Source organism: Chelonia mydas, chromosome 9 (assembly GCF_015237465.2).
Source record: "Chelonia mydas isolate rCheMyd1 chromosome 9, rCheMyd1.pri.v2, whole genome shotgun sequence".
Taxonomy (NCBI): Eukaryota; Metazoa; Chordata; order Testudines; family Cheloniidae; genus Chelonia; species Chelonia mydas.
Window position 1 is genome coordinate 50,054,373 of NC_057855.1, and position 25,579 is coordinate 50,079,951.

Sequence of the window (25,579 nt, forward strand, 5' to 3'; positions counted from 1 at the left end):
AGGGACAGTTAGTCACATATTTAAACATTATGTATTGATGTCGCCACTCGGTGCTAAGGTGTGTTTAACATACACACCATGTTCCTGAGGTAGACTGCATTTGTTAAGGCCCAAGAAAAGGGTGTTGCCTGAATGAGAGCTTTTGCTGTGTGGATGGCCAGCAAAGGCTGTATCTTAGAGACTTTGTGCAGAGAGAATCTGCCTAACTTAGCCGTAGCCTGGATGGGAGCACCTAGAGAGAGGCCTAAGCCAAAGATGACACCCATGTTATGGGCCTGAGTGACAGGCAGGTGTTGCTATGATTAGTCAACAATAGCAACGGGGTGCATATGTTAGTAAATATTAACCCTTAAGGAGTTCACATTTATTGCTGGCTTGGTGAAATCTAATGCTAGAACACACCATCTGAGGTCAACACTCTTGGTTGTGAGCCATACCAGGCAGCATGGAGCATCACAATGCCAACTTTAGGCACCTTGAAAATCACTGGGATCCACAAAGCCTGAGTTAGGCACTGTACACTGGTGCCATCCCAGGACATCCCTTCGTGCACTACACACACCATGCCTCAGTTTCTCTCTGAGTTCCCAGAAATAACTTACAGCAAAATGTCTTTAAAGTAATATTCCCCCTCTCTTGGGATCTGTTTTTTTTAAACACCACCTGGCTCCCAGAAGAGCCTCTTTTGCCCCTTCCCCTTAAATTCAGTTTCACAGCCCTCCTTCCAGGGACAATGGCTCTAATTTCTGGGGTCCCCCACCTGTAACTCACCCCTCAAAGCCAGAGTTTCACAGCCCTCCTGCTGAGTCTGTGTGCTGGGGGATTTCTTTATCCCAGCAACTATACTCACTGGCTTTGGAGCCTCCTTTTGAGTCAGCCACCTAACCACGTACTTGATCCTCCCCAGGTGGGTCTAATAACCCCAACCCACTGTGTGCACTAGCAGAGCAGAGCCGAGCCTTCCACCCTCCCTCCCATCCCTACAAGGCACCAAGTCCTGGCCCTTGAAGGAACAGAGGCCTGGGATGGCCCCGTGCCTTCCTTTTCCCAGGCACGGACTGCTCCCCCGTACCATCTTCCTCTCTCCCAGTGCCTGCTTCAGTTCTTCCCAACCCTTGGAACTGGGCTCTCACCCTCCCTTAAAGGGCCAGGACCCTGCTAGAGACACCCAGGTTCCCTATACAATGCATGGAGAGAGACGGGCACCTATGAATGAGATCCACACAGCCAGTATACTTGGTGGGGAGCTGCCTACGCCAGCCGATGGGAGATACCGCCGACAGTGTAAGAACACCACTAGGGCTAGTGGTTGGGACACCCACCTAGGAGACAGCGGACCAGGCGTCCAGTCCCCTGCTCCAATGGTTATTTATTTATTCTCCTCCTCCTCTGGCTGGATTTGGCAGGCATGCTCTGAGCAACCAAGCAGGGGCTATGTGGCTCGCAGCCACCACCCAGGATTTGGACACCAAAGTCCCTATGCGGAGCTGGACCAGAACCTCCACTGAGATTTTTCTCCAGCCAACTCAGAGCTCCGTCTGTGTCGCCCCCTATGTGGGGCTCGTCCTCACAGGCTCCTTGGAGCTGTGCTCAGAGCAGCAGGCCTGTCCTAGGTCCCCTTCTTTGTGCTTGTGCAGTGAGAGCTGCAGTAGGAAGGATGCCAGATTGCTGAGCCCTGTAATATTTTTTCCTGTGCACTTTCAGAGAACAGGCTCTTGCTTCTGAGTGTCTGGTCTGGTCCCCATCAGAGCTTCCTGCCTGCCTGAGTGCTCTATTTATTTGAGATCTTGCCACAGCTGTGGCCAGGCCTTTATTTGGTGGTCTGATCTATCAGTGAGGAGGAAAGTTGCTGGTTAACGTTTATTTAAGGTGTCCCCACAAGGCTCCCTAGTACTCTTCAGGTTTCTGGCCCAGATCTGTTTTTCCGGCCGTATGATGCACGCGTTATCTGATCTCTAGGAAGAAGCGGAGCTGATCATTTCCTGGGAATGTATTTTGACATCCGTGTGTATTTTTGCAAATTGTAAGAGTCAGAATTAAGGTGGGAGAGCAGTGAGCTGGGAGGACAAGGGTGAGTGATGAAGGCGTCATTGGCATTTGGCCTGGAATCCTTCCCAGTCTCCTTAGCGCTTCAGGATGTATAACTGTTATAAAGGTGAAAGCCAGTGTGCGGGTGTTTGCTGAACTCCACTGAAACACACTGTGACATTATCTGATTAAAATATGACCGTATAGATCATTGTTGCAACCACTGTTATATATTTACAACAAATCTTGTACAAAATCTGGCATGTAAGACATCTATGAAAAGGTTATGATTTTTCTCTCTGTATGCATGTAATCATTTTTCTATTTGAAGTTATGAATATTGGCTCTATAACTGGATTTCAAATGTTTGCTCCTGGGGTAACACCCACAAGGTAGTTGGCCAGCACATCTTGGAGGGACTATTCAAACTGAGTGGCCCATCAAAAGACCATTTAACTGACAATGAACCATTGGCGATGCCTATTACACTTAATGGAATTTCCTGCCGTGACTAGGCAAAATGCATGGACATGTGACTTGTCCATGTGACTCCAACCACCATCTTGTTACTGTTCTTTTCCACAGTAAGGACAATGGGATGCTGTCCACATGGCAGAAGCTACAAAAGGCGCTGGAAACATCTCCATTTTGCCTCTTTCCTACCCAAACCTCTGGACTATTCTAATGGCAGCATTCTAACCAATGGACTGAGGACCTTCCAATGATTTGGAAGCAGCCAGAGACTTGACTTAAGCCAGCAGTTTATTCCATCACTGCTACAAGCCTGAACCAAGAGCTTTGCCATTACTCGATGTAATTGATTCCTTTAACCAATTTTAACTCTCACCTTTCTTTTTCTGCTTAAACCTTTAGATTTTAGATACTAAAGGATTGGCATCAGCGTGATTTGTGGGTAAGATCTAAGTTATATATTGACCTGGGTGTGTGGCTGGTCCTTTGGGATCAGGAGAACCTTCTATTTGATGAGAGTGGTTGTAAAAAACCACTCACCTTTAAATCCAGTGTTTTTCTTGGTGATAAAAGAACTGGAATGCCTAAGGAAACTGCTTTTATGACTTCTTGTTAGCCAGTGTGGTGAAACAGAAGTTTACTTTTGTTGCTGGTTTGGTATATCCTATGTGGGATTAGCTAACTGTTTTGGGGTGTATCTGCCCTATTTCTCAGCAGTTTGTCCTGAATTTGGCATCCTCAGTTGTGGCCCACATAGGCATAGTTGCACACACTTGTAACCTTAACACCTTAGAGCTCAAAACTCATCATGGATGGCACAAGATTATTGTCCTCTGAGGCTGCATAGTCCTGGTGCCAAGGCACTGCCCTGGGAGTCAAGATGTGGTCTCTATTCTCTTCCAGTGACATGCTCTAGGGCCTTGGGAGAGTCACTTCTCTTCTGGACCTCAGTTTCCCCATGTGTGAAATGGAAATAATGATCATTGTGATGCTGGCAGACCAGGTGCCAGCTCGTGCCAAAGCCCCCGGCCAATTCATGTGTGTATTAGTGTAGATTAAAGCAGTTGTTAATTGTATCAGAGTGAATTTGGTGTTTAAGCTTCATGAAAACGAATGGGCTGTTACAGGCATTTTCACTTATCCGTATCCTGTTACGATGTAATAAACATTGACGTGTGTACCCCAGTAACTAAATAACCCATCAAACGAGCAAGAAGCCTTGTGGAATGCAAATGAAGAACTTCAGCAGGGAAGTGCTAATTCTTGCGCATTTGAAGGCAAGTGGTCATTGTGTGCGATGATCAGAGATCAAAGACTCTAAATGCGTTCCTATCTCTCCACCAATCAAAGAAAGAGCCCACGCGGGTGGTGACCTGTCAGCTTGTTTTCTGGGAGAAGAAGCTGTAAGTATGAACTCAGGGAAAGCTCCTGGATTTCTGGGCTGTTTGGACTCTTACAGGGAAGGGTACTCTGCGGTATGGGGCCTTGCCTGTTATTCCTGGACAGCTGCACAGAGTGCTCAGGGCAGACGCCTAGCGCTCAGCAAAGGCCCACGGCAGGCTGCAGAGATGCCGTCTAAGCGCTGCGTCTGTGGCTGAAGCTTAGTCAAACCACGGCCTTGCCTGGGATTTCATGCTGCATCGCTGCCCTGCTTCCCAGCGAGCCGGACACCATTCTGAGGCCACACTGGTTGGGGTTTCAGCGTCTGGGAGGACAGAGACGGACAAGAACACCAAAGCATGGGGGGAGTGAACCAGCGGGGCAGAGGGGCCTGTTTTCCAGACTAGCTCACTCCCTCTACGATCTACAGTCCTTCTCTCTCCACTTCAGCGCCACGGGACTCCGCCAACACGACGAGCTGGGAGCCGCGCTCTCCCTTGGTCCAAGCCCCCGTGGAGAACAGCCACGCTGGTGCTCGGCCACACAGGCAGAGGCCACTTTCCAGACACAGGTTTGAGTTCAGCGGGTTTTATCGCTAGGAGACACAAGCAGCGCCACACAGAACACTGGGACACAGCACAGCCAGCGAAGGTTTGGTTACAGACGCGGTGACTACCCCACAGCGTGCATTGGACATGGTGACTCACGAGGAACAACGGCAAGGGCAGGGAAGGGAGCTTGGCGCCTCGGCCGTGCTAGGCGCCTGCGCAGGAGAGCAACAGGAGCCAAGCACTCGTGCAAAACAGCGTCTCCTGGGCGCTCGCTGCGCAGCACACAGCTGGGCTGGGTTGGCGCTCAGCGCCCGGGGAAGACTCCAGCTGCCAGGAAGAAATGCAATTTGGCAAGTGTCCCAACAGAGGAGGTGAGCGGGAACATGCAGGTGACACACGTCTTCCAGGTCGGGAAGAACAGAAGGAGACTTTATTGGGTGCCTACGCAATGGCGAGAGAAAACCACTGGGAAGTGCCTGTGGGGAGCTGACACTCATCCCTGGTCCCTTCCAGTTCATTGCAGATGACACTAACACCTTTGAAGAATTCATCAGACATTGAAGACATTTAAATAATGGGAACAAAATCTCAGTGTGAGCTAAAGGAGTTGCCCTGTGCAGACTGCATGTGAGTGTGCTCCTCCCCCAGACACCAGCCTCCTGGGCCAACCTCTTCAAACGGGACGAGCCCACTGGGAGAGCCTTACAGGGGCCTGGCTTGGGCCCAGACCCTGAAGGGTCTTTAGACACCTACGTCCCTCTGAAAGCCATGAGAGTTAGGCACCTCAATATCTTTGTGGGTCTGTGCACAGAGCTTGCTGAGAATCAGGCCCCTGTAAGGTGGCTCTAGCCAGGCACCTAAACCACTGATCACCGAACCATTGGTAGGCCTGGGACCCTGTAGTCCGGACCCTGCAGGGGAGAGGCAGACCACAGACCCGCTCTGCAGGCCAGGTGGGAGAGAGTAGTGTCAACTAATCTCAGGGGCTGGTTGAAATCCCCAGAAGGCAGGAGATCCTGGGAGTCACTGCTAGCCAGTGCGCCCAGCACGAGCACCTGGTAGCCCCTCTCCTGCCACTGGGGACTGGGGTTCAGCTAATACTGTGTGGGGAGTCAATAGAGACACGGGGGATGGGGCACTACAGCGTCCCTGCAGCTAGGGGGCAGTGCTAGAACCCCTTCTCGATGCTGAGGGTGCGCCGGGTGACGTGCTCCATCTTGCCGGAGATGTACTCAGTCAGGCTGATCTGGTAGTTGGCCAACATCTTCAGCATCAGGCGCAGATTGAGCCACCACTGTTCCTGCGGCAGCCTGTGCCTGTGGGGGAGAGGGACAGAGATCAGCACCGCACCGAGCCTGCTTGCAACAGCGAAGGGTCTACCCAGAGACTCGCGCTCCCAGCAGCTGGACGAATCCCCCACATCCAGCGCTTCCAGCCTGCGAGATGCGCTTTCCCCGCAGCGGAACAGACAGCTTTTCAAAGGGGAACTGGCTATGTCTTGGAAACCCCAGTAACCCCAGGCTTTGAAATGCACCAGGAGCCTGGCGAGTGGAAGGCAGGTTTTCTGGGGGAGTCAGACAGGGGAGATCAAACCAGGCTGAAAGGGGAAAGTGAGTTCTGCTCTTGAGCTGTGGCATCTCCCAGCCAGTTCTGTCCGAGACGCTGGGAGCACTGTTGTCCTGGCCCATGACTGCATCAGGCCAACCCCGGTCCCTGCCGCCAGCGCGTGAGAGGCGCATCGCTGATGGCTTGGCTGACAGAGGCCATGGCTCCCGAGTAGGCAGGCACAGTGGGAAAAGGGAGCCTCCCTTGCTCCCAGCCCGGTACTCACTCAAAGTCGGTGACTTTCTTGAGCTCCGCCACGGGGCTGAAGGCCACCGTCTTCTTCCTGAGCCCGATCACACAGGCTGAGTCTGCTGAGTTGGCAAAGACGCGCCCTGCGGGACCACAGGCGGGGCATTAGCAGCAACGTGGACATAGCCATGCAGGGTCCCCCGCAGAGTGCTGATTAACCAGCAACAGACCTCAGCCTCAGCAAGGGACTTCCAGAATGCAGGGGCCAGCTCGCTGTGCCATCAGCGGGGGCTACCTCGTAACAAGCCACTTCATGCCTGGACTGACTGACCTGTGGGGCCTCTGCTCCCCTTTCACCTCTAGAGGCTATTTCTGCAGGCCACGGCTGGGGCGGGCTGGCAATTGCACGGACACTTCCCCATGCTGAGCGTGTCCCGTGGATCACCAGGGCTGGTGGGGCCAGAGTTACCAGCCTGGCTCAGCCGCTGGACACTCACCCGGGGTGGGGGAGAAGCCTGCCCAATGGACCCCAGGGGCTCAGTGTCAATGCCTCGGCAGGCAGAGCGTTCTGTGAGCCCAGGGCAAGCGCTGCGTCCTCGCCCATGTTCCTTGTGCCAGACAAGGCCTCCCCTCGCCGCAACGCTCGACCTACCCTTGCGATAAGCCTGCTGCAGCTTCTCTGACATCCACAGCATGGCCTTCACCCCCAGCTTGGTGCCATAGTTACGGTCAAAAGGGGTCGGAGCTCCGCCCTGCAAACGGAGACGGGTGGCCCCACGGGGCATGGAATGAAGCCAGGAACAAAGGAAGCCTGCTGCACAGCTGCTGGGGGTGGCACCAGGCAGGAAGGGGGGGGTAGGGGCATCTACACATCACTGTGGAACACGGGAAGTGGGTGCCTTGGAAATGGCCACCCGCCTCTGGGCCGTACACAGAGCATACAGCCCAGGCAGCTCCTGCACGGCGTGTGCTGTGCTTTCGGGGAGGTGCGGCCTGCAGAGTGACACTCCGACTGGCTAAGCATGCGGAGGCCTCCGCACTGCCGTGAGCGCAGGAAGACAGTGAAAGCAAAGGGGAGGCAGGGCCTAGAGGCGACTAGGCCCCAGCCTCTCCTCCTGAGCTGAATGGGAGCCCATCTCTGGCCATAGCCGCCTGCCCGGAGGGTTCCCAGCCTAGCCGGCGCGGCTGCTGCCTACCTGCTGGAGGTGTCCCAGGACGTTGATCCTGCAGTCGAAGATCCCTCTGCCCTCGGACGAGTACAGGTTGTAGAGGAACTCAGTGGTGTAATGTTCATGGCACTTCTCGTTGCTTGGGAGAAGGAAAAGGAGAGCACGTTAGCGGGGCTGCCTCCCGCGATTCAGAAGGCCATGCTGGGGGGCAGAGGATACTACCCACGGATCGCTGCACCACGGGCAAAGCAGGGAGCTGGAACAATAATCTGTGATCCCAAATCCCAGCATGACCTGGTCACCGCCACCCCCAGCCGAGCTGCCTCTGAAACCTTCCGCAGTTACCAAAGCTTGGCAGGTCAGCAGACAGCGCAGGAAACTCCTGCTGCCCTGCGTGCCAAGCCCTGGCTCAGGGCCGAAGCCCTAGGCATTAGAGATGGAAGAGCCCAGTGAGATCTCCCTCCCTCGCCCTACCAGTGCAGGATTGCCCCGGTAGCGTGTTAGCCAGCTCTTTGTGGAGCCTTGCTTCAAACATCTCACGGGATGGGCCTGCCACCTCTGCCTAGCCAAAGAAATCATCCTGCCAGGGAACTTTCCCTCCTGGAGGCTACACCTAATTCATCCCATTCTTAGACAGCCCCCTGTGCACCACTCTGAGGAACTTCTCCCCGGGCTTCCACCTGCCAGGCACTGGAGCTGGTGAAACAGTCACTGCTCAGCTGTGCTAGATAGTGGCAGCTCCCCGGGGTGGTCTCAGCCAGGCTGGGGGAGAGAGTCCCCGCACTGACCACACCACACGGCACAACCACGTCTCACTTGCTGACCCCTACCACCCGCAGGTCTCAGCCCTCGCTCCTGCAGCCCTGTTTCCTCTCCCCCATCACATGCTTTCTCCCACGCTGGTTCGTCTCAGTATATCCTGCCCACGTTTCTAACCACTGGGGGCTTCACTAGGCTGATTCGGGTTAAAGCTGACCTGCTGGGTTTGGAAATAAAAGCTTCTGAAGGCCGGAGGTCAGAGCTTCTTGTTGGCCCTCAAATCGCTAAAGCTGTCGCAGCCCCCTAAAACCAGCCCGGCGCTTGGGGTGCTGCTCTGTGATGGGGCTGACTCCCAGGCCCAAGCTCAGCTCTTCAAACTGGTTCATTTCAACTCTTTGAGGTTCAACCGCAGCCGCCCCAAGACCAATGTTCTCCACCTTTGCGTAGTGTGCTGGCTTCCCTTGAGAGCCCCTCCCCGATTCCTGTGTGCGCGTGTAGCCATTCGACGGGCAGCAGCTGGGCTGCCTGGTGGGTCAGGGCTGTGTCCTTCAGCCGGCACACTCATGAGCCCTCTGTGCTCCAAACGTGCATCCCACGGGGTACTCTCCTCAGCAGCAGGAAAAGGGTTAAAACTACTAATCCCTCCCCCCAGCAGGATTTAAGCAGGAACACCCTCCTTCCCAGCTCTGCGTGGGCTCTCTAGCCTGGCACTCAGGGGGTGCCGAGGGGGCCGGCCGGTGCCCCGCGCAGTCTGGTTGCGGGCTGGAGCGTGGAGGCTGGGTTAGTTTCGCAGCGGTAGTGCAGCCTGCAGCGCTGTGTTGCCACAGAGAAGAGCCCCGGGCTGACTCACCGGAGCACCAGGCCTCTCTGAATGTCAGTCTTCATCTTCTCAGTCAAGTGCTCAACGTTGGCCTACAAGACAGACACGGGGCATGTTAGTACAGCACTCAGCACTGTCCCACCACCCAGCACCTGCCCGGCCAGGGGCTTCCCGCCCCAGAGAAGGCCCTTAGCCCCACTCTCGCCTTCCCTCCGTTCAAACCTCCGGCGCAGCGCAACCCCCGTCCAGAAACACCCTCACCTGATCGACATCATCTCCTTCTCCTCCTGGCAGAGTCCAAACAACAGCTGCAACGTGCTCTCTGGCAGGGAGAGGAAGCTGATCCAATGGGAGCATCTCCTGTGCCCTGTGCTAATGCAGCCATGAACGAATCTTGGCTGGCCCCTGGGTACCACCTGGGGGAAGGGAGTTGCTAGGGCTCATTCCACTCCCTCCCCAGGTGAGCTGTACTGCTAGGGCCTCTGGTGAATCATTTCCTCGCCTCCCTGATGGCCCAGGCTCTTGAGACCCTTCACCCTCTGCATCAGAGGGACCCAGGGAGCATATCTTTGTAGCAAGAGGTGATGCCATCCTCACGATGGGAGGTTACCAGACCAGCCTCTGCCACAGGGTCTTTGTGAATCCAGCACTCAGATTCAGATCTGATGAGGCAATGAAAGGCAGCCATTCGTTTTCCTCTGCTACTTCATTATCCTTGGGCCCAGGGATCCCTATCAGACCCTCCCAACCCCATGACCAGCACCGTGCCCTTCCTCCCACCTCACATCTACAGCTGATGTCCTCACCGAATTCCCACTGGCAACCCCCACGCTTAGATCTCCTCGGTCCAGTGAGTGAGGCAGAGATCACGGCTCTCTCTCTCCCAGGAACCACCCTGCGCTCTCTCTCCTCCCTTTAATTAATGGCACTGCAAAATAATTACATGTACTACGTTGGTCCCACGTTCTATGTCTGCCCCAAACACACTAAGGGAACACTGGAGCAAAGTCACCTGCTGCATGTTCTTCCTGTTCCTGTACGTATCGCGTGGCCCCATCTCAGTCTGGCCCACATCACGCCCAAAGGGAAGGACACGCTCTGCATAGAGCTGGGCGCATCTCCGCAGGAGCCAGAGAGCGAGCTCACCTTCAGGTCGTGAATGGTGAAAGGATCCTCGTAGACATAGGCAGCGTCCGCTCCCACGGCGATGCCGGTCACTGTCGACAGGTAGCCGCAGTAACCCCCCATGGTCTCCACGATGAAGACGCGGCGCTTGGTGCCAGAGGCAGACTGCTTAATGCGGTCACAGCTCTGTGCCGGGGAGAGAAGAGAGGGCTCATTAGCATGGATGTCAGAATTGGAGCAAGTATGGGATCCCCACCCCTTGGTCACGGACAGCTGGCAAGGAGAACCAGCTGTGGGTCAGAGCCATGTCTGCCATTATCCTGAGCAGACAGGCTCTCCTCCTCCAGCCTGGCAGCCAAGGATTGCTTGGCCCTTCACAATCCTTACAGCGCCCCTGAAATGCTCGATCCAACCTGCATGCACGCCCCATCAGAACAGGGCCCTTGACCCCCACTTCCAGGCAGCGCTCTGCCACTGACCGGCAGATGTCTGCTCAGAGTCAGGGCAGCTCTGGGGTCCAAGCCCTGTTCTGGGGAGGGCCCCGCTGTCTGGCAGGCTGTGGGGCATGGTGGGGGCACTCTGCAGGGCCCAGGCTGAGCGGGAAGAGGAAGGGGAATTGCCCTTTGGTCCCTCCCCTTACAGCGCGAAACCTGGTGACACAGGCCTGGGCCTGTCTGTGGTGGGATCTTTCTGGCCGACAGGTCCAGCATGGTTTCCAGGGCCAGGCCTCAGGCTGGCTTAGCAAGGTGATGAGCAGAGCATCTAGCCAGCGCAGGGAGGGAGGACAAGGCCTCACACAGCAATGGGGGGAGGAAGGGGCTGCTTTGGGGTGCAGGAGGCTGTCGAGGCTGGCCCCAGCAGGAGCCTGGGCTGCAAGGGGTGGGTTTCTGCGCTCTATGTGGGGGGTGAGCGAGTATCTCCCCAGACAGTGTGCAGAGGGGATGCGGGGAGGACGGGGCAGTGTGGGTGACCCAGGCTGGAGATGCAGGGGACGGTGGGCAGCCAAAAGGCACCGCCTTCTTCTGCACTTTTCCCTGTTCAACGGGCTGCAGGGTTTTGTGCTGACGGCTCATAGCTGCACTGTGGAATTTGTCAGGGGGTGGGCGAGAGCGCCTAGAGCAAGGGGACTGGACACTGGGACTCACCCTGTAGGGGGATGCCGCACGCACTGGACCACAGAGTCATGCTTGCTCCCTCTCTGGCCCAATGATGTTGGAAGCAGCAGCAGCCTAGCAGCCAACCTCGGGCTCTGCAAATCACAGTGCTGGTCCCGGGGTTATCTAGGTCAGTGGTTATCAGGTCTCTGAGCTGGGGGTGCAGGCTCTGGGGTGGGGCCGGGGATGAAGGGTTTGGGGTGCAGGAAGGGGCTCTGGATTTGGGAGGGGCTCAGGGCTGGGGTAGCAGATTGGGGCGTGGGCTTACCTCTGGCAGCTCCCGGTCAGTGGCGCGGCTGGGGTGCAGAGGCAGGCTTCCCACCTGTCCTGGCACTGCAGACTGCACTGTACCCTGGAAGCGGCCAACAGGTCCGGCTCCTAGGCGGAGGCGTGCAAACAGCTCCGCGCGGCTCTCGCCTGCAGGCACCACGGGGGCAGCGTGTGGAGCCCCGTGGCCCCCTGTCTACGAGTCGGACCTGCTGCTGGCCACTTCCGGGGTGCAGCGCAGTGTCAGAACAGGTAGGGACTACTAGTTTTTATTGGCCAGCCACCAGGGTCCCTGGGTGCTGAGCAAGGCGACCCAGGGCCTTGAATTCCGCGACCCAGCCCGAACGTTGAAAACCACTGATCTAGGTAACCACAAGCGAGACACTGCGAAGCGCAGCGTCACGGCGCCCAACCCCTTTGCGGATCTGGGCCTGCGATGGGAACGCATCTCCCAGCAGTGGCAAGTCTCCTGCTCACCTTGCAAGGAACTTGCCGCCATGCCTCCCTCCATCCCCCGATTCCGGGCTTGCCTCACCTCCATGGCAGCATTGACAGCCGTGTCGCAGCCAAGGCTGAAGTCGGTCCCGGGCACGTTGTTACTGATGGTGGCCGGGATCACGCACATGACGATGCAGAGCTCCTCGTACTGCCCTCGGGCCTCGACCAGCTGCAGCACCCCCTCGTACGCCTGCAGGGGGCAGCAGCAGTGGAAATGTAACAACTCGGCAGAGACGATAACCCACCCCCACCTTCACAGCTGGGGTCTGCCCAAGAGCTGCACCCCCGGGCAAGGCCGGTTTGATGCTCGGTGAATTAAGATGCTCACAAAGGTGCTGGGGGTTAGCAGAGACTCAGATCTCCTATCTACCCCCCAAAGCAGCAATGCGCATACAGCAGCCACAGGAGCTCCCCAACTGCCTGCTTCAGCGTTCCGCAGGGTAAGGCCTTTGGGACACGGACTGTCTCTTTGTTCTCTGTGTACAGCACCTAGCGCAGCGGGGTCGTGGGCCATGGCTGGGGATCCTAGGCGCTACCACAATATCAGTAATAAATAATAATAATAAATAGTGCCGAGCTCAGCCACTGGCTTTCCCCGCTGAGCCTGCCAACTACTCATCCCAGCGCTACCACCAGCTCTGTAGGCCTTTGGGAAGATCACTCAACATCCCTTCCGGAAAATGCAGCTGCAGTGGCTTGGGGAATCTGTCAGCGTATAGCTGATTTTATGAACTCTCTGTATAACTATCCCTCAGCGTATGTTGAATCAGCCATCGGCTAATCGGGTCTGTCACATTCCACCCTGCCTGGCTGTGACAAGAACAATGAAGAGTCATTAACCTTCCATTCAGGGGGAAGCACCCACGAACAAAGGATGGCTGCAGCAGAGGAGACACCAGTTCTCCAGGGTGGCTGCAGGAGCTGGGGTTGAAGCAATGGAAAATCCCCAGCAGAAACAAAGGAACAAAGACAAGGAGTGTTACAAGTTGCTGTTAAAAAGGAATATACTTGCTGGGCGAAGGGGGACCTCCTGATGGCCCAAGAGCAACAAGATAAAGGGAGCTGGTTTCAGGAGTCAGAGGAAATGCCATGTTCAGGAAGAGAAGACTGAGCTAGAGGAGAGGGGTCCCAGAGGGGGGACCTGGGACCCCAGAAGGCACGGACCAAAATCCAAGGAACGCTCAGAGTTGGGAGGACCCTGAGGGAGGAAGTGGCGTACAGGGCTTTCTTTGTTTGCCTACATCTGTGTATCTCTTGTGCTTTGTCTATCAGTAAAGTGTGATTGGTTTAGAAATTCCTCTGCGAAGTCTCCAGGGACACGTGACAACTGAAGCAAGTAGCATGAAGGGTTAAGCTATAAACCCGAGTGTCCACTGGGGTGGAGCTCTGGGGAGGGTGTCCTTGAGTGACTGGGCTCTCTTGGGGAGCCAGCACTGGTCCTGGGGGCTCAGGACAGCTGGTCTGCAGGGGCCCATTCCTTAGATGTAGCATCAGAGTCTCAGCCTGAGAGACCAGAGCCAAAGAAGGTGGCTGGAGCCTGCCCAGAAGCAGGGGCCAGGACAGGGCCAGGTTAATAACACATACCTGCCTCACATGGAGGTTGTGGGGCTCCATCAGCTGCAGAGCTGAAGAGTATGTCAGTGCTATTCTTATGTATGACTGACAGGAGCAGTGATTGCTGCCGTGACTCACACCCAGACTCCAGGCACAGAGCATAGGGGCAGAGCTTTACCCCAGTTGGTTTAGAAAGGAGGCTCGTGGGCTCCCCGAGGAGGAGAGAAACATCCTGCATGCAGTGGCCTGGAGCAGGAGCTGGTGGAGCCTGCCAAGAGGGGGTGCCTGAAGCCAGGTTACAACAGCGCCCAGCAGACCCCAGGGCCTGTGTCTCGCCTCACATCGGGTGCACTTTGCTAAGCGCCCGCTACGTCCAGCTTGAACGGCTTCAGCCTTTTGTGATCTTCTGACCCCAAGCAGGATAGCTGTAGTCCCTACCTCACAGCACGGGGCTGGGGTGTACCCAGGCAGCGCCTGCATAGCGTGTCCAGGCCCATAGTGAGCACCCACATTTTGCAGTTTGGGATACACACAATGTCACAGAAAAACGGGCTTGTGGCTAGAGCACGAGGCTGGCACTCAGGAGATCCAGGTTCTAGTCCCAGCTCTGCCACAGACTGCCCGTGTGACTTGACCAAGGTTCTTCATCCATCTGGGCCTGAGTTCTCCGTCTGCAACATGGGGCTGGAACACCCTTTGCCTGGTCTATTGAGAACTGTAAGCTCTTTGAGGTGGGGACTGCCTCCTACCACCAGCATGTCTAGTGCCTAGCAGCGGGACCCTGATCTCAGATGGAATACAAGTACAGTAGAACCTCAAAGACCCAAACACCAGAGTTACAGACTGAGTGGTCAACCGGACAGCAGGTGGAACCAGAAGAATGTGATCAGGCAGCAGTGAAACAAACAAAACAAACAAACAAACAAACAAAAGGCAAATACTGTACTGTGCCTGTATTGCACCTTAAAGGGAAGCACATCTGGGCTGCTTGTTCCCACCCTCACCCCATGCATGGGTAGCCATTTACAGCTAGGCGGTGAAGACGCTGAGGTTGGCAGGCACAGCAGTGAGCCCCTGCTGGCAGCCCGAGCTGGCAGAGCAGGAGCAGCACTGGGGTCTGTGCCCCTTTCCTGTAAGCCACTGGCGCTGGTTTCATCCCCTCCCCTTAGTCGGGAGGGGGACAAGCTTGCAAGCTCAGTCTGAGCCCAGGAAAGAAGCTGCCACAGACCAAACTGCTGATGCTACAAGGAAGCTGCCGGTGCTGGGGCGGGAGCTGCTGCTCTTGTGGCCAGAGCCTGGCCTGGAGTGTGAGCTGCTGGAGTCAGAGCCTAAGCGACTGCTGGCACACTGGGCTCTGGAGGATCATCTCAGTTTTAAAGGGCCATAGCCTGCACTGCACGCTCACTGATACCATGGTATCTCACTCATCATCCTTGTAGCCAGGGGGCTAGACCCAGCTGCCTGTCCCCACCCCCATGTGCGGGGCAGCCACTTACAGGTAGGAGGTGAAGACATTGTTCAGAGCTCCTTTCCCAAGGGGTCCGTAACTCTGAGGTTCTGCTGTCATACAAAATAATTCACTAGCCCCCTTGCCCAACAGACTGTCGAAGGGGCTGACAGCCTCAACCCACCTCAAAGCCTCCAACAACAAGGAGTCCGTGGATGTTGAATTTCCGCACGTTCTCCACGATCTTTTCCATGCAGGTCTTCGGAAGAGTTCTGGAAAGCGAAACAAGGGGGTGGCTGCGTGCAGAACGTACCCTGCACACCACTGTGGTTCTACAGCTGGGGGCTGGGCTGGCCACACCCAAGGAAGAACGCACACTAGTGAGAAGGAACCTGCTTCATCAAGGGACTGTCACCTGAAATCTCAGCCCTGACTGGATGGCAAGAGAACTCCCTCCCTGCCACCCAGTCATTAGTGCTTAGTGGCTATTAGCCAGGACGGACAGGGATGGTGTCCTAGTCTCTGTTTGCCAGAAGCTGGGAATGGGCGACAGGGGGTGGATCACTTGATGATTACCTGTTCTGTTCATTCCCTCTGGCGCACCTGGCATTGGCCACTGACGGAAGACAGGATACTAGGCTAGATGGACCATTGGTCTGACCCAGTATGGCTGTTCTTATGTTCTGTTCAGGATGAACAGAGCAAGGATAAGGTGAGGAACTTGTCTGGAAATAAGATATGGGCTTGAAGCAGGTACCACTGAGTGACGATCTCTGGCCTGTGTTATATGAGAGGTCACACTAGATGCGCCTTGTGCAAAAGGGATGGACAACACAGGCGGCCTGAGCAAGCAGGGTTTATTCTCGTTCCACACAGGAGCCTGCAGCTACCCTACGAATTCACAGCTGGATTAAAGGGACGCACCCTGCAGCAGGATCCCAAGAGGCCAGTTGCTCCCCCCTCCCATTTTGGGGAAGTTTCCTTTTCACACGGGGCCTTCTCTCCCCTCAACAGCAATGGGAGATGTTGACTCCAATGACCCCTGGAATGACTCCTAGGCTGCCGTGGGGCGACCCCAGCCTTGAGCTGGCAATGGCTCTGCTCTGGGGATATGCAGCATTTTGCAGCAGGCAGACCAGTTCTAGACACGGGTTTTGCTTCAAGGAGATTAACGGACATTTGCTCAGAGTACGTGTGAGGCCAGCCCTGCCTCAGTGGGTCACGGAGTTTCAGAAACTTGCGCTTGGCCCCTGCCTCTCTGCTCCTGCCCTGACACTTCTCACTGTGCTCAGCAGCAAGCACTGCTCAGATTCACCCAGCCCGCCCGTGGCACTTACCGCTTCGTGCCCAGCATGGACCCGCCGCGTCCCAGCCAGCCTGCTACATCATGCCAGCCCACCTGGCGGATCTGCAAGGAGCAATGTTTTGGTTCATGCTGACGACAGTCTGGCCTTTTCCTATTCACTCCTAGCCTGGCTGGGAAGCCTGAGACCCCCTCAGCAAATCCCCTGGCTCTGGGCAGTGAGATGATGGTACGTTTTGGAGGGGGCGCATGCGGATGGAATTTGGCTGCTCAGCCTGCCGATCTCACTGGACGGGGCCAGCTTACTGACATGTTGCTGACGTGGCAAATATTCACCAGGGGTGTTAATATGAAGCCACGCGAGTAGGTTCCCCAGAGGCACATGCCAATGTCTGCCCCCAGCTGCCCCCACCGCCAGTCAAACTGGAGATGTGTACCTGCCCCTTCGACAAGCCTTCAAAGCCATCATTCGCCACGTAGACCGTGTGCCCCTGGGAGATCCCGATGCGCACTGCCGACCTGACAGCTGCGTTCATGCCGGCCGCCGGGGCACCGACATTCAGAATCACCAGGCTGAAGTGAGTCTGCCGGAAGGGAAACAAACAGCACCAGTTGGCAAAGACAGCCACAGCAGGGAGAGCACACGTCTGCCGGGGCACTGTGGCACTGCCACACCACACACCCACCAGCCCCAGCCTAGGTGACCCCCAGCCACATCAGCTGAATGGCACCAGGGGCACTCTGCTCCATGATCCTTGGATTTGAGACTCCAGGGATCACTGTGACCACAAATTCTCTGGATCAGCCCTGTCACTGTGGGAGGGCGTGCTGCCACACCTGGGGCACCGGGGATGGTAAGCTTGCACTGTATGCTAGATTAGACCCAAGAGCCCAAGCACTCTCTGCACCTTCTCCCCCGCAACTTACCTTTTCATGGGCTGTCTTTTGATGTGCCAGGAGCTTGTAAATGTTCCAGTTATTTTCAAAGCTCCTGGAAAGAAAACCACTCTCGATGAGCCAGTCGCCCCGCAGCACAATCACAGCGAACCCCACCCGCAGGATCCACTCCAGAGCTAGCGATCAGCGCCAAGCCGGAGATCACAGATTTAAACAGGGAGGGGGCAGGGCCATGCGCCTAGGAGAACAGCTCCAGGGTGTCAGACTGTAGGAACTGGATGTTCGGAGGGGAGGGAGGGAAGGGGGTAGAGCTATGCCTTTTACTCCAGCTGAGGGTGTAGCTAACGAAGCGTGAGCCCCGTATCTCAGCTAGTTGTGCATCTGCATTCCCCAAGGTGGGAAAGGCTGGACAGTCAATGGCATTATGCTATTGTACTTCCAGAATTTAAACTAGTGTTTTTTGTTGCTTGTGTATGAACACTGGACTACTTTGAATCTCTCTCTCCCAGATCTCAATTAACTTCTCCCATTTACAGCAACCCCCTCCCAAATTTCATCTTTTTTTAACAGGTTTCAGAGTAGTTTTGGTACATTTTAGTACTCTCAAAGCCTTGGGAAATGGCAAAACCATTTTCCTTTGGTTAAGGTAGTGTCAAACTCATCAGAATTCCAGGGTCCTGCCTTACACACGAGATTTTAAATCCTGGCAGCTGAGTGAGAAGAACTTCACTTTCGGGACGTTCTAACAGAAATGCTGAGCAGCTCCACATGCAGATTTGATCGCATGGGCTGTGCTGCTAATTAACGGCCTGCAAAACTTTGCTCCTGAGCGAAGGTTGCCCAGTGGTGCCTCATGCCCTTCCAGAATGATGAGCTCAGCTATGCAAACCAGGCCATACAAGGTTAAGGAACATCCCCCCCCCCCCCCCGACCCCAGCACAACCTTAACTCTGCCCCCGGGAGCTGGCAATTGCCGCTGAAAACGGCACAGTCAGGCTGCTGCCATGAGAAGCAGCCACGAAGAATGGCTACGAGAATGTATCATTTTCTGTGTTGCGTTGCACAGATCTGAACTGCAGCATTTCTCTGCATGCCCCCGAGCTGCGGGCGCCGTGCTAGCAGTAGCTGTACTGAACGGAGGAGGGAGCAGTTGGAGCAGGCTGGCAGAGCTGTCGCGGTGACAGTGCACGTGGACCGTGAGGGTCGGGGCTGCCCTCAGCGCTGGGAGCTGCAGGGTGTGGCAGTGGCAGGGCACAGGGCTCTGTGTCCTGGGGACTGCTGGCGCGCTGCTGGCAGACGTGGCAATGGTCTCTGGGCTTAGCAAGGGGTCGGCGAAGGCAGTGTCTCAGAAGGGCTCCTCACGGCCAGGGCGAAGGGGAGGGAGCAGCAAGTCAGGGAGGTTTGTGTGGAGCAGGCTCAGGCCGGGGTAGGTGACTCCTGTTTGCTGTGCCTGGCCTGAGCCGGAGAGTCGTCTCAGCAAAGCGAGGCTGTCTGTCTGTCCATCCCCCGCAGGGCTCGTGGGCTGTGTCCCCTGCGTGTGCAGAGCGCTGCTCCGGGTGCTGGCAGCAGGCTGGGACCTCGCCCACGGAGGGCAGGGGAGGCTGCAGTGCAGGGCTGGCGTCACTCTCGCTGTCTCTTTGCGGAGGCTGAGGGGTAGCCACCCTCCGGAAGGGCCCCGCCCCACTGAGTGCCCCGAGGCGTGCTTTAACCATGCTGCTGCACAGTGCATTTCCTTGGCTTTTCAAAACAACTTCTCAGCCCCTCCCCATGTCCCTCTGCCCGGCCTCTGGCTCCATGGCAGCCACTGCCCAGCCCCAGCATGCCCTGGCTGCACGTAGCTCCCTCAGTGCCCTGTGCCATCTGCTCGTCGCCCCTCTCTCTGCCCATGCAGCATGGACCAGAGCTCCCTCCCCAGCCTTCCTCTCTGTGGGCAGCAGGTGTTGGCAGGGAACCCGCAGGGTGAGGGGCTGGGCAGAGGACACGGGAACAGCACAGGGACTAGCATGGGGGGGGGGGGGGTATTTTGAAAGGGGGACAGGGATGTGGGGTGGTTCGGGGGAGAGAGATAAAACCTCCCCCAACCTCTCCCACTGCACAGCTCTGATCCCCGCTTTCCACCCCACTTCTCTCTGCACAGCTCCCACCCCCAGCTTCCCTCTGCCTGCTCACTCCCCCAGGGCCGCGAGAAGGGCCAGGACTAGCTGGAGGAAGGGAGGGGCAGGAGAATGGAAATGCAGAGTCCCTCCTGCCCCTACCCTGGGCCTCGTGCACACGCATTTCACTCCCTTGGGCACGTCAGTTTAGCTCTCACCCACCTGCAGTTCCAAATTTCACTCTCAGTAACTGCCAGTGTCACTCTCCCAAAGAGCCAGGGGTGCGGTGCACAAGCTGAGATCAATCCCCAGGAGTGAGATCAGTTTGGGGAGAATCAAAGCCATCGTCTGAGCCCCAGATGTGCACAAAAATCAATAGAGGAACCAGGTGATTTTGTAAATATGTGATTTCTCGGGGGGGGGGGGGGGGGGGGACTGTAGCTTGGAAACCCCTTGCTCAAATGACCCCATCCCACATCCCCATGAGCCAGAGCAAGTTTCGAAGCAATCTGAGTGAGCATGTGGCTTGTACAGTACTTGGAATAGTCATCTTAAAAAAGGGGAGTGACTCAATCATAGCTATTGCAGAGCTGCTGCTCCGCCATAATCCAAGTGCCTCACCTCCCCCGGAGCTGGATTGCCTCTTCGAACCTCTTCTCATCCATCGCTTTCTGCACTTCCTTTGTCTGAAAAAAAAAAAAAAAAGAGAGAGAGAGAGATGGGGAATTCTCAGTGAGAAAGAAAAACCCACATAATTCAAGGGAAGTCAGCTAAATGTACGACACGGTTGAAAATGAAATTACACTTGGCAGATTCTCTCTTAGTAACCCCCGAGCCTGGCTAGGGGGCAACCAGGGCAGAACAAGGCCAGAAACGGATTCTCTCTCACACACACACAGACCCAGGCTTTGGACGACAGCAGAAGGGATGTATTGGGACTTTAAATCTCGACACAGGGGATCTGTGTGTGTGAGACTTCGTATTGCTAATGACACATAAAACCCCGCCTGCGCATAGCTAGAACAGACCCCCAGATACGCAGATCTCTAAGCCCATCCTCCATTTGTTCTGGGCTCTCGAGTGCTGTTTCTCCCTTGCTAATTGCTGTCATATGCCACAGTACAGTATGAACGAGAGGGAGGCCAACCTGAGCAGTCGAACTTGTCCGCCCAGAGCCGCCCCATATACTCACCACCTGGACGCACTCCATCAGGGGCAGGCGGACAGACTGGTTCCCGGAAAGGCTCACCACGCAGGCGGGCGTGTCAGGCGTGGCCTCCAGCAGCGCCATCACGGCCTCCATTCCCATCTTACTGCTCTGCGGAGGACACAGTAACGTTGGTAAGAGGGCTGATTGTTTAGTGCGGGCCCGCTGCTGCCACGGGCCCCACTGCATGGCTCATGCTCACCTATCAGAGGCAGCCGTGCTAGCGGGGAGCCTCGTACAGACACGCTACTAGGAATCGGAGCATCGCACGGGCTTGGTTACACAAAACACATCACGTGCTAAGGAGAGACTGAGCTGGCGGGGCACAAACATACCTGAGAGTTGCCGCGGAAAGATCTGCAGCCACCTGGATCTTCTCCCAGACACCCACATGCCAAAGAAACTCCCAGGGAGCGTGCCCCTGCCCCACACACACAATACAGGAGACAGGTGCTGCTGCAACTCCTGTGGGGGTGGTTTTAATTCTGTGCGCGGGCACCAGACAGTACAGCTACGTTTCCCCCTTGTTAACTCACTTCCCACACACAGGCATCAGAGCCACGGGCTACTGGACAAAGCTCTGGCACAGCCCCTCCGAGGGGGCAGGGAAGAGATGGGTGGATTCTGTGGCTCAGCAGGTTTGTTTCTCTAATTTAGATTATTAGGATCCCAGATCGTTACTAGGCTATTTAAGATCAGGACAGTTAGCAGTCAATTAGGAGGAGTAAACTCCTGAGGGCCGGTCTCTGTTCTACACAACAGGGTCAAGCACCAACCAAGGTTGCACTGTGCGTGTGACTCCAGGCATTCCCCCAAGCCTGGAAGCAAGTGCACCTTGCGTCTGGAACCTCTCGGGAGCCCACTTCCTGCTCACCATGCTGGCTACCAGGATGGGATTTCACCCTCCTAAATGCAGGCACTCCAGACCAGTCGCTGCGATCACACACTGGGCCCGCCCGCACACAGCTCCCCGCTCAGCCAAACCGATTGTACCTACCAGCACGCGATCGAACGCCGAGGGGGTCCCGCCACGCTGCACGTGGCCAAGAACGGTCACCCGCGTGTCAAAGCCAAGGCGCTGGACAACCAGCTGTTCAGCAGAGAAAAGAGTGTGGGTTTGGTTCATTACAGGTCAATGTACCTCCAGAGCCCCCCAGCAAAGGAGCGCGCGCCCCAGAGTGCGTCACTTACATCCTTCACGTAGCTGGAGAAGATGGGTTTGCCGTTCCTGTCGATGGCGCCTTCAGCGATGATGATGATGTTGAGCCGGGATCCTCTGCTGCGTGTCTGCCGCAAGAGAAAGAAACAGCCAAACTTAACCGGAGCTGGCCGGAGCAGACAGACTGGCTGCGCTAGCTGTTCAGGGAGTCCATTGGTGCTCAGCACTGATCATTTGCTCCCTTGCCTGGAGCGGGGAACCGCGGGCTCCTTGGTAAACGGATGGAGGGGATGCACTGTGGCTGTGTGCTTCTGTGCCCTCTGCCAACACACAGTGACATCCCTCACTCAAGTCGGGGAGATCTCTTGAAACCTTCTCCAGCCACTGCAGCTCAAGGGCAGAGCAATGTGCCGCCGCACCCCAGGGACGCAGCACAGCGCTGCCCGGTCTGCAGAACCCTAGAAAACAGCCCCCTCCTCCCCACGGAGCTCCATTAACTTCAACAGGGCCCTGCCTCTGTGGGATCAGGCCCTACCTGCCAGTCTTCTCTGGGCCTCCCCTGGGCACGTTTCAGCTGGATTTGTATTCAGCGGCATATTTTGTTTCATTAAAGAGACTGGCTCAACCCTCCTGAACTCCTGTTGGCGCATACACTACCCTTCGTGAAATGCCCGGTTCAGCCTTCATGAGGGGTCAGCTCCTCAGCTGGGGGGAATCAGTGTCGCCTAGTGAGTGTAGTGGAGCAGTTCCGATTCACAGCAGCTGGGGATCTGGCCCAAGCTGTTCCTAACATGACAGAGGAGGGCACAAGAACGAGGCCAGGCCAGAGCATGCCCACTTATGGAAACCCTAAAGGACTCGCCCCATCAACTGGCTTTGTCTGAAGACACTGTTACCTTCATGCTGTCTAACCCACAACAACTACAGAAGCTGGCTTTCAAGGAAATGAGCCCGTAGTGGAAACTCTAGTGGAAAAGACAAGGGTTGGACACAACCATGTACATATACATTGTTGCGTGCGAATCAGTGGGGTCCATGTGGGCAGGCAGGTCTGCTGGCATGGAGCAGAATGCAGGATTGGGGCCCTAATACGGACGTGCGCCCTATAGAGGGGTGCCCATTATACAGTTAACAGAACAAACGAAAGAGATCACAGCTTGGTAAAGGACCAGTGAAGACAAAATATTAAGCATCCGAGTCAGCCTTGCCCACATGCCCCATGTGCATTCTTTCCAAGCACCTGAGCTGCTTTCTGGTTCCACAGTGGTTTTGAATTGAAATTTAGCAGGTGTTTGGCTGACAACATTCGACTGCTGATGTTAAGAACAGACTCCTGCTTTGAAATGGGGGCGTCACTTCATTAAGATCCTCTTTGCCCAAGTGGCTGGACCAAGAGAAGGGCAGATAAAAAGGAGAGAACAGGGAAGAAGAGCAGAAGCTTGGAGTGGCATTTCTCTCTGGATTCCCCACTGCATCGAGCTCCCTTCCCCAGCTGACAGAAGAGGATTGCCACGTCCCAAACGGCACTCACCTCCCCAAGTCTCTCGCACATGAAATCCTCCCAGCCGTCCTCAGGAGGGGACTCCGGGATGAAAAGCCAGTCAGCACCCGAGGCCAAGGCAGACACCAGCGCCAGGTACCTAGGGAGGCAGACTCAGATTAGCAGCCAGGACCGTCAGCCTGCCAACAACAGCACTCAATGGAGGGAAGAAAAGTGTCACTTGGGATCGAAACAAGTTCAGGGCTCTCATGGCTTGGGAGTAAACATGAGAGACCCTGTCCGCACGACAGCACCTGACAGAGTTAGTGGCATGGTTAGCTTGCAATATGCCTTGTGCCGACACACGCTACGGTTACGGTGCTGGTAACTACAGAGGCTGGCAGCAGTCTCCTTTCCACCAGAGCAAACCACTGTCTGGTTCCCATTTGCCCCAGGGCGCATCGCTGATTAGGGTCTTCTCCTGTCTGTTGTGCAGTGCATTCCACACAGCCCAGACCTCCCACTGCCCTCAGCACCACTTCCTCCCCTCCTCCCAAAAACCCACTCTCTTCCCCTCCCGACACTGCCAGCAACCATCCCGACCACACGCCCCCAGTTCTCCCCCTCTCCCAGACAGCCACCCTCGCCTTACCACCTCCCAAAAGCAGGGGCCTGTCCTTACCCACAGTGTCTGCCCATCACCTCCAACACAAAGGTCCGCTGGTGGCTGCAAAGAGAGAAGGAGGATCAGAATTTGGGGAGTAGTGTCTCTCTACAGCAAGGCGCCTTGGCCAGAGTCACGTTCAGTCATCAGAAGGACCCCTCCGTCCCATCCCCCAAGAATCTGGGTCCGAGGCGAGGGCTGTGCAGCGCCAGGTGCGCCATGTCACTGTTCAGTACGGAGCTCTGGCTCTGGCCCTGCCAGCAGAGAGAGGAGGGCAGCCACGAGGGACTCCCCGCTCACCTCTGGGCCGTGGTGGTGATCGCATCGATCACCTCCATGATGCGGTGCAGTGCGGAGTCCGTGCCGATCGTCATGTCGGTGCCACAGAAATCATTGTCGATGGAGCCCACCAGGCCGACAATGTTCAAGTTACAGTATTTCTTAGCCACCTCCTTGGTGATCTTACCTGCGGGTAAACACAGAGAGGCTGCAGCGATCAACTCCCGACTTTCCCTGCAGAGCAAGACACTGCTCCAGCTGTGGGGCAGAACGGGCCCTGCTTAAGGGCATGCAAAGCAAACCGTTACATGTTAGATCTAGGTATCCCCGTTCTGCTTGAACAGTGTGAATGGAAAAGGCTATTGTCCTGAGTCTTCCAAGCCCTTTGCTGTAGACAGCAGGAAGCAGCCATGCAGCTCTCAATTGATCCACCAGAAAAGCAGATTTGACAAGTTGCAGTAAGGAGAGTCATTTAAAAAAGACCAGCCTAGAAATTGGGGTTAATTTCATTGTGATTTCCTCTGTTAGGCCTTTAAATCTGTCAAGCCAACTTCACGATCACACCCCACTTTCTTCCTGGATCAAACGGAGAGCTGCATTTCCTGATTTACTCCTTTTCGATATACTTTCGAGACTTCAGGCTCACGTTATTGATTTAGACTTTGCACCTAAGCCCACATGTCCCTTTGAGCAGAGAAAGGCAGAACAAGAACCACAGTTCAAAGCTGATGCCAGGAAATTTTAACAGTGAGGGCGATTGGCCATTGGAACAGAGGGCCAACGGACATCTCTTAATGTCCTCACACCCAGACTGGAGGCCTACCTGGGAGATGCTTTAGCCAAACACAAGTTATTGGGCTCAATGCACTGAGTAAAATTTAATGACCTGTGATGTACAGGAGGTCAGATTAACTGATCTGATGGTCCCTTCTGGCCTTAAAATCCATGAATCTGATGACGTCTCATGCTCAAGCTATCCCCACTTTTCAGTGTGGGGGCCTTCTCCCCACTTTGGCTCTGGCTCTGGGGATTAGCAAGTGCTTGTATTACGCTGCAGGTCAGACTGCAGCCTGCGCTGGCACGTACCGTCTTTGACCAGCTCCTCCAGCAGGCCGCCCCATTCTGTCCGGAAGATGTTGGCCCCTGTCAGGCTGCCGTCCCCTCCAATGACGCACAGGTTGGTGATGCCGTGCTGCACCAGGTTGTGGGCAGCCAGGAGGCGCCCCTCTCTCGTGGTGAAGGCTTTGCAGCGGGCGCTGCCAATGATTGTGCCGCCCTACAAACAGCAGAAACAAGGTGAGGGAGGAACAAACAGCCAGAGCAGCTGGCAGATGCAAGGGGCCAACTGGGTGAGACCAGTCTTCAGGAGCACAAGCTCTTGTGGCAAATCCACCTGGGAATCAGTCATGGGAAGCGTCCTGCCCTACAGCTAATGGATGGGGAAGGGTGAGCAGGTTACCTGTGGGTAGAGGGGAGGAAA

The 25,579-nt window shown here is 55.8% G+C and overlaps 1 protein-coding gene across 2 annotated transcripts in view; it reads right to left on the bottom strand.

Annotated features, from left to right (window-relative positions):
* Positions 1 to 4,838: 4,838 nt before the first annotated feature.
* The window catches only part of PFKL (phosphofructokinase, liver type), a 37,300-nt gene continuing 16,559 nt past the window's right edge, over positions 4,839 to 25,579 (bottom strand). For both annotated transcript variants that reach the window (XM_037908947.2, XM_043522422.1), the window contains exons 4-22: positions 25,186 to 25,375; positions 24,121 to 24,286; positions 23,839 to 23,883; positions 23,208 to 23,316; positions 21,709 to 21,804; positions 21,515 to 21,607; positions 20,503 to 20,628; positions 19,932 to 19,996; positions 17,248 to 17,311; positions 16,758 to 16,904; positions 16,355 to 16,425; positions 15,202 to 15,289; positions 12,054 to 12,206; positions 10,119 to 10,283; positions 9,003 to 9,064; positions 7,421 to 7,532; positions 6,877 to 6,976; positions 6,262 to 6,367; positions 4,839 to 5,746 (exon numbers count right to left, since the gene is read on the bottom strand). In XM_037908947.2, the coding sequence (XP_037764875.1) occupies positions 5,599 to 5,746; positions 6,262 to 6,367; positions 6,877 to 6,976; positions 7,421 to 7,532; positions 9,003 to 9,064; positions 10,119 to 10,283; positions 12,054 to 12,206; positions 15,202 to 15,289; positions 16,355 to 16,425; positions 16,758 to 16,904; positions 17,248 to 17,311; positions 19,932 to 19,996; positions 20,503 to 20,628; positions 21,515 to 21,607; positions 21,709 to 21,804; positions 23,208 to 23,316; positions 23,839 to 23,883; positions 24,121 to 24,286; positions 25,186 to 25,375 (2,106 nt within the window). In that variant the 3' untranslated portion in view covers positions 4,839 to 5,598. The remainder of the gene's footprint in view (positions 5,747 to 6,261; positions 6,368 to 6,876; positions 6,977 to 7,420; positions 7,533 to 9,002; positions 9,065 to 10,118; positions 10,284 to 12,053; positions 12,207 to 15,201; positions 15,290 to 16,354; positions 16,426 to 16,757; positions 16,905 to 17,247; positions 17,312 to 19,931; positions 19,997 to 20,502; positions 20,629 to 21,514; positions 21,608 to 21,708; positions 21,805 to 23,207; positions 23,317 to 23,838; positions 23,884 to 24,120; positions 24,287 to 25,185; positions 25,376 to 25,579) is intronic.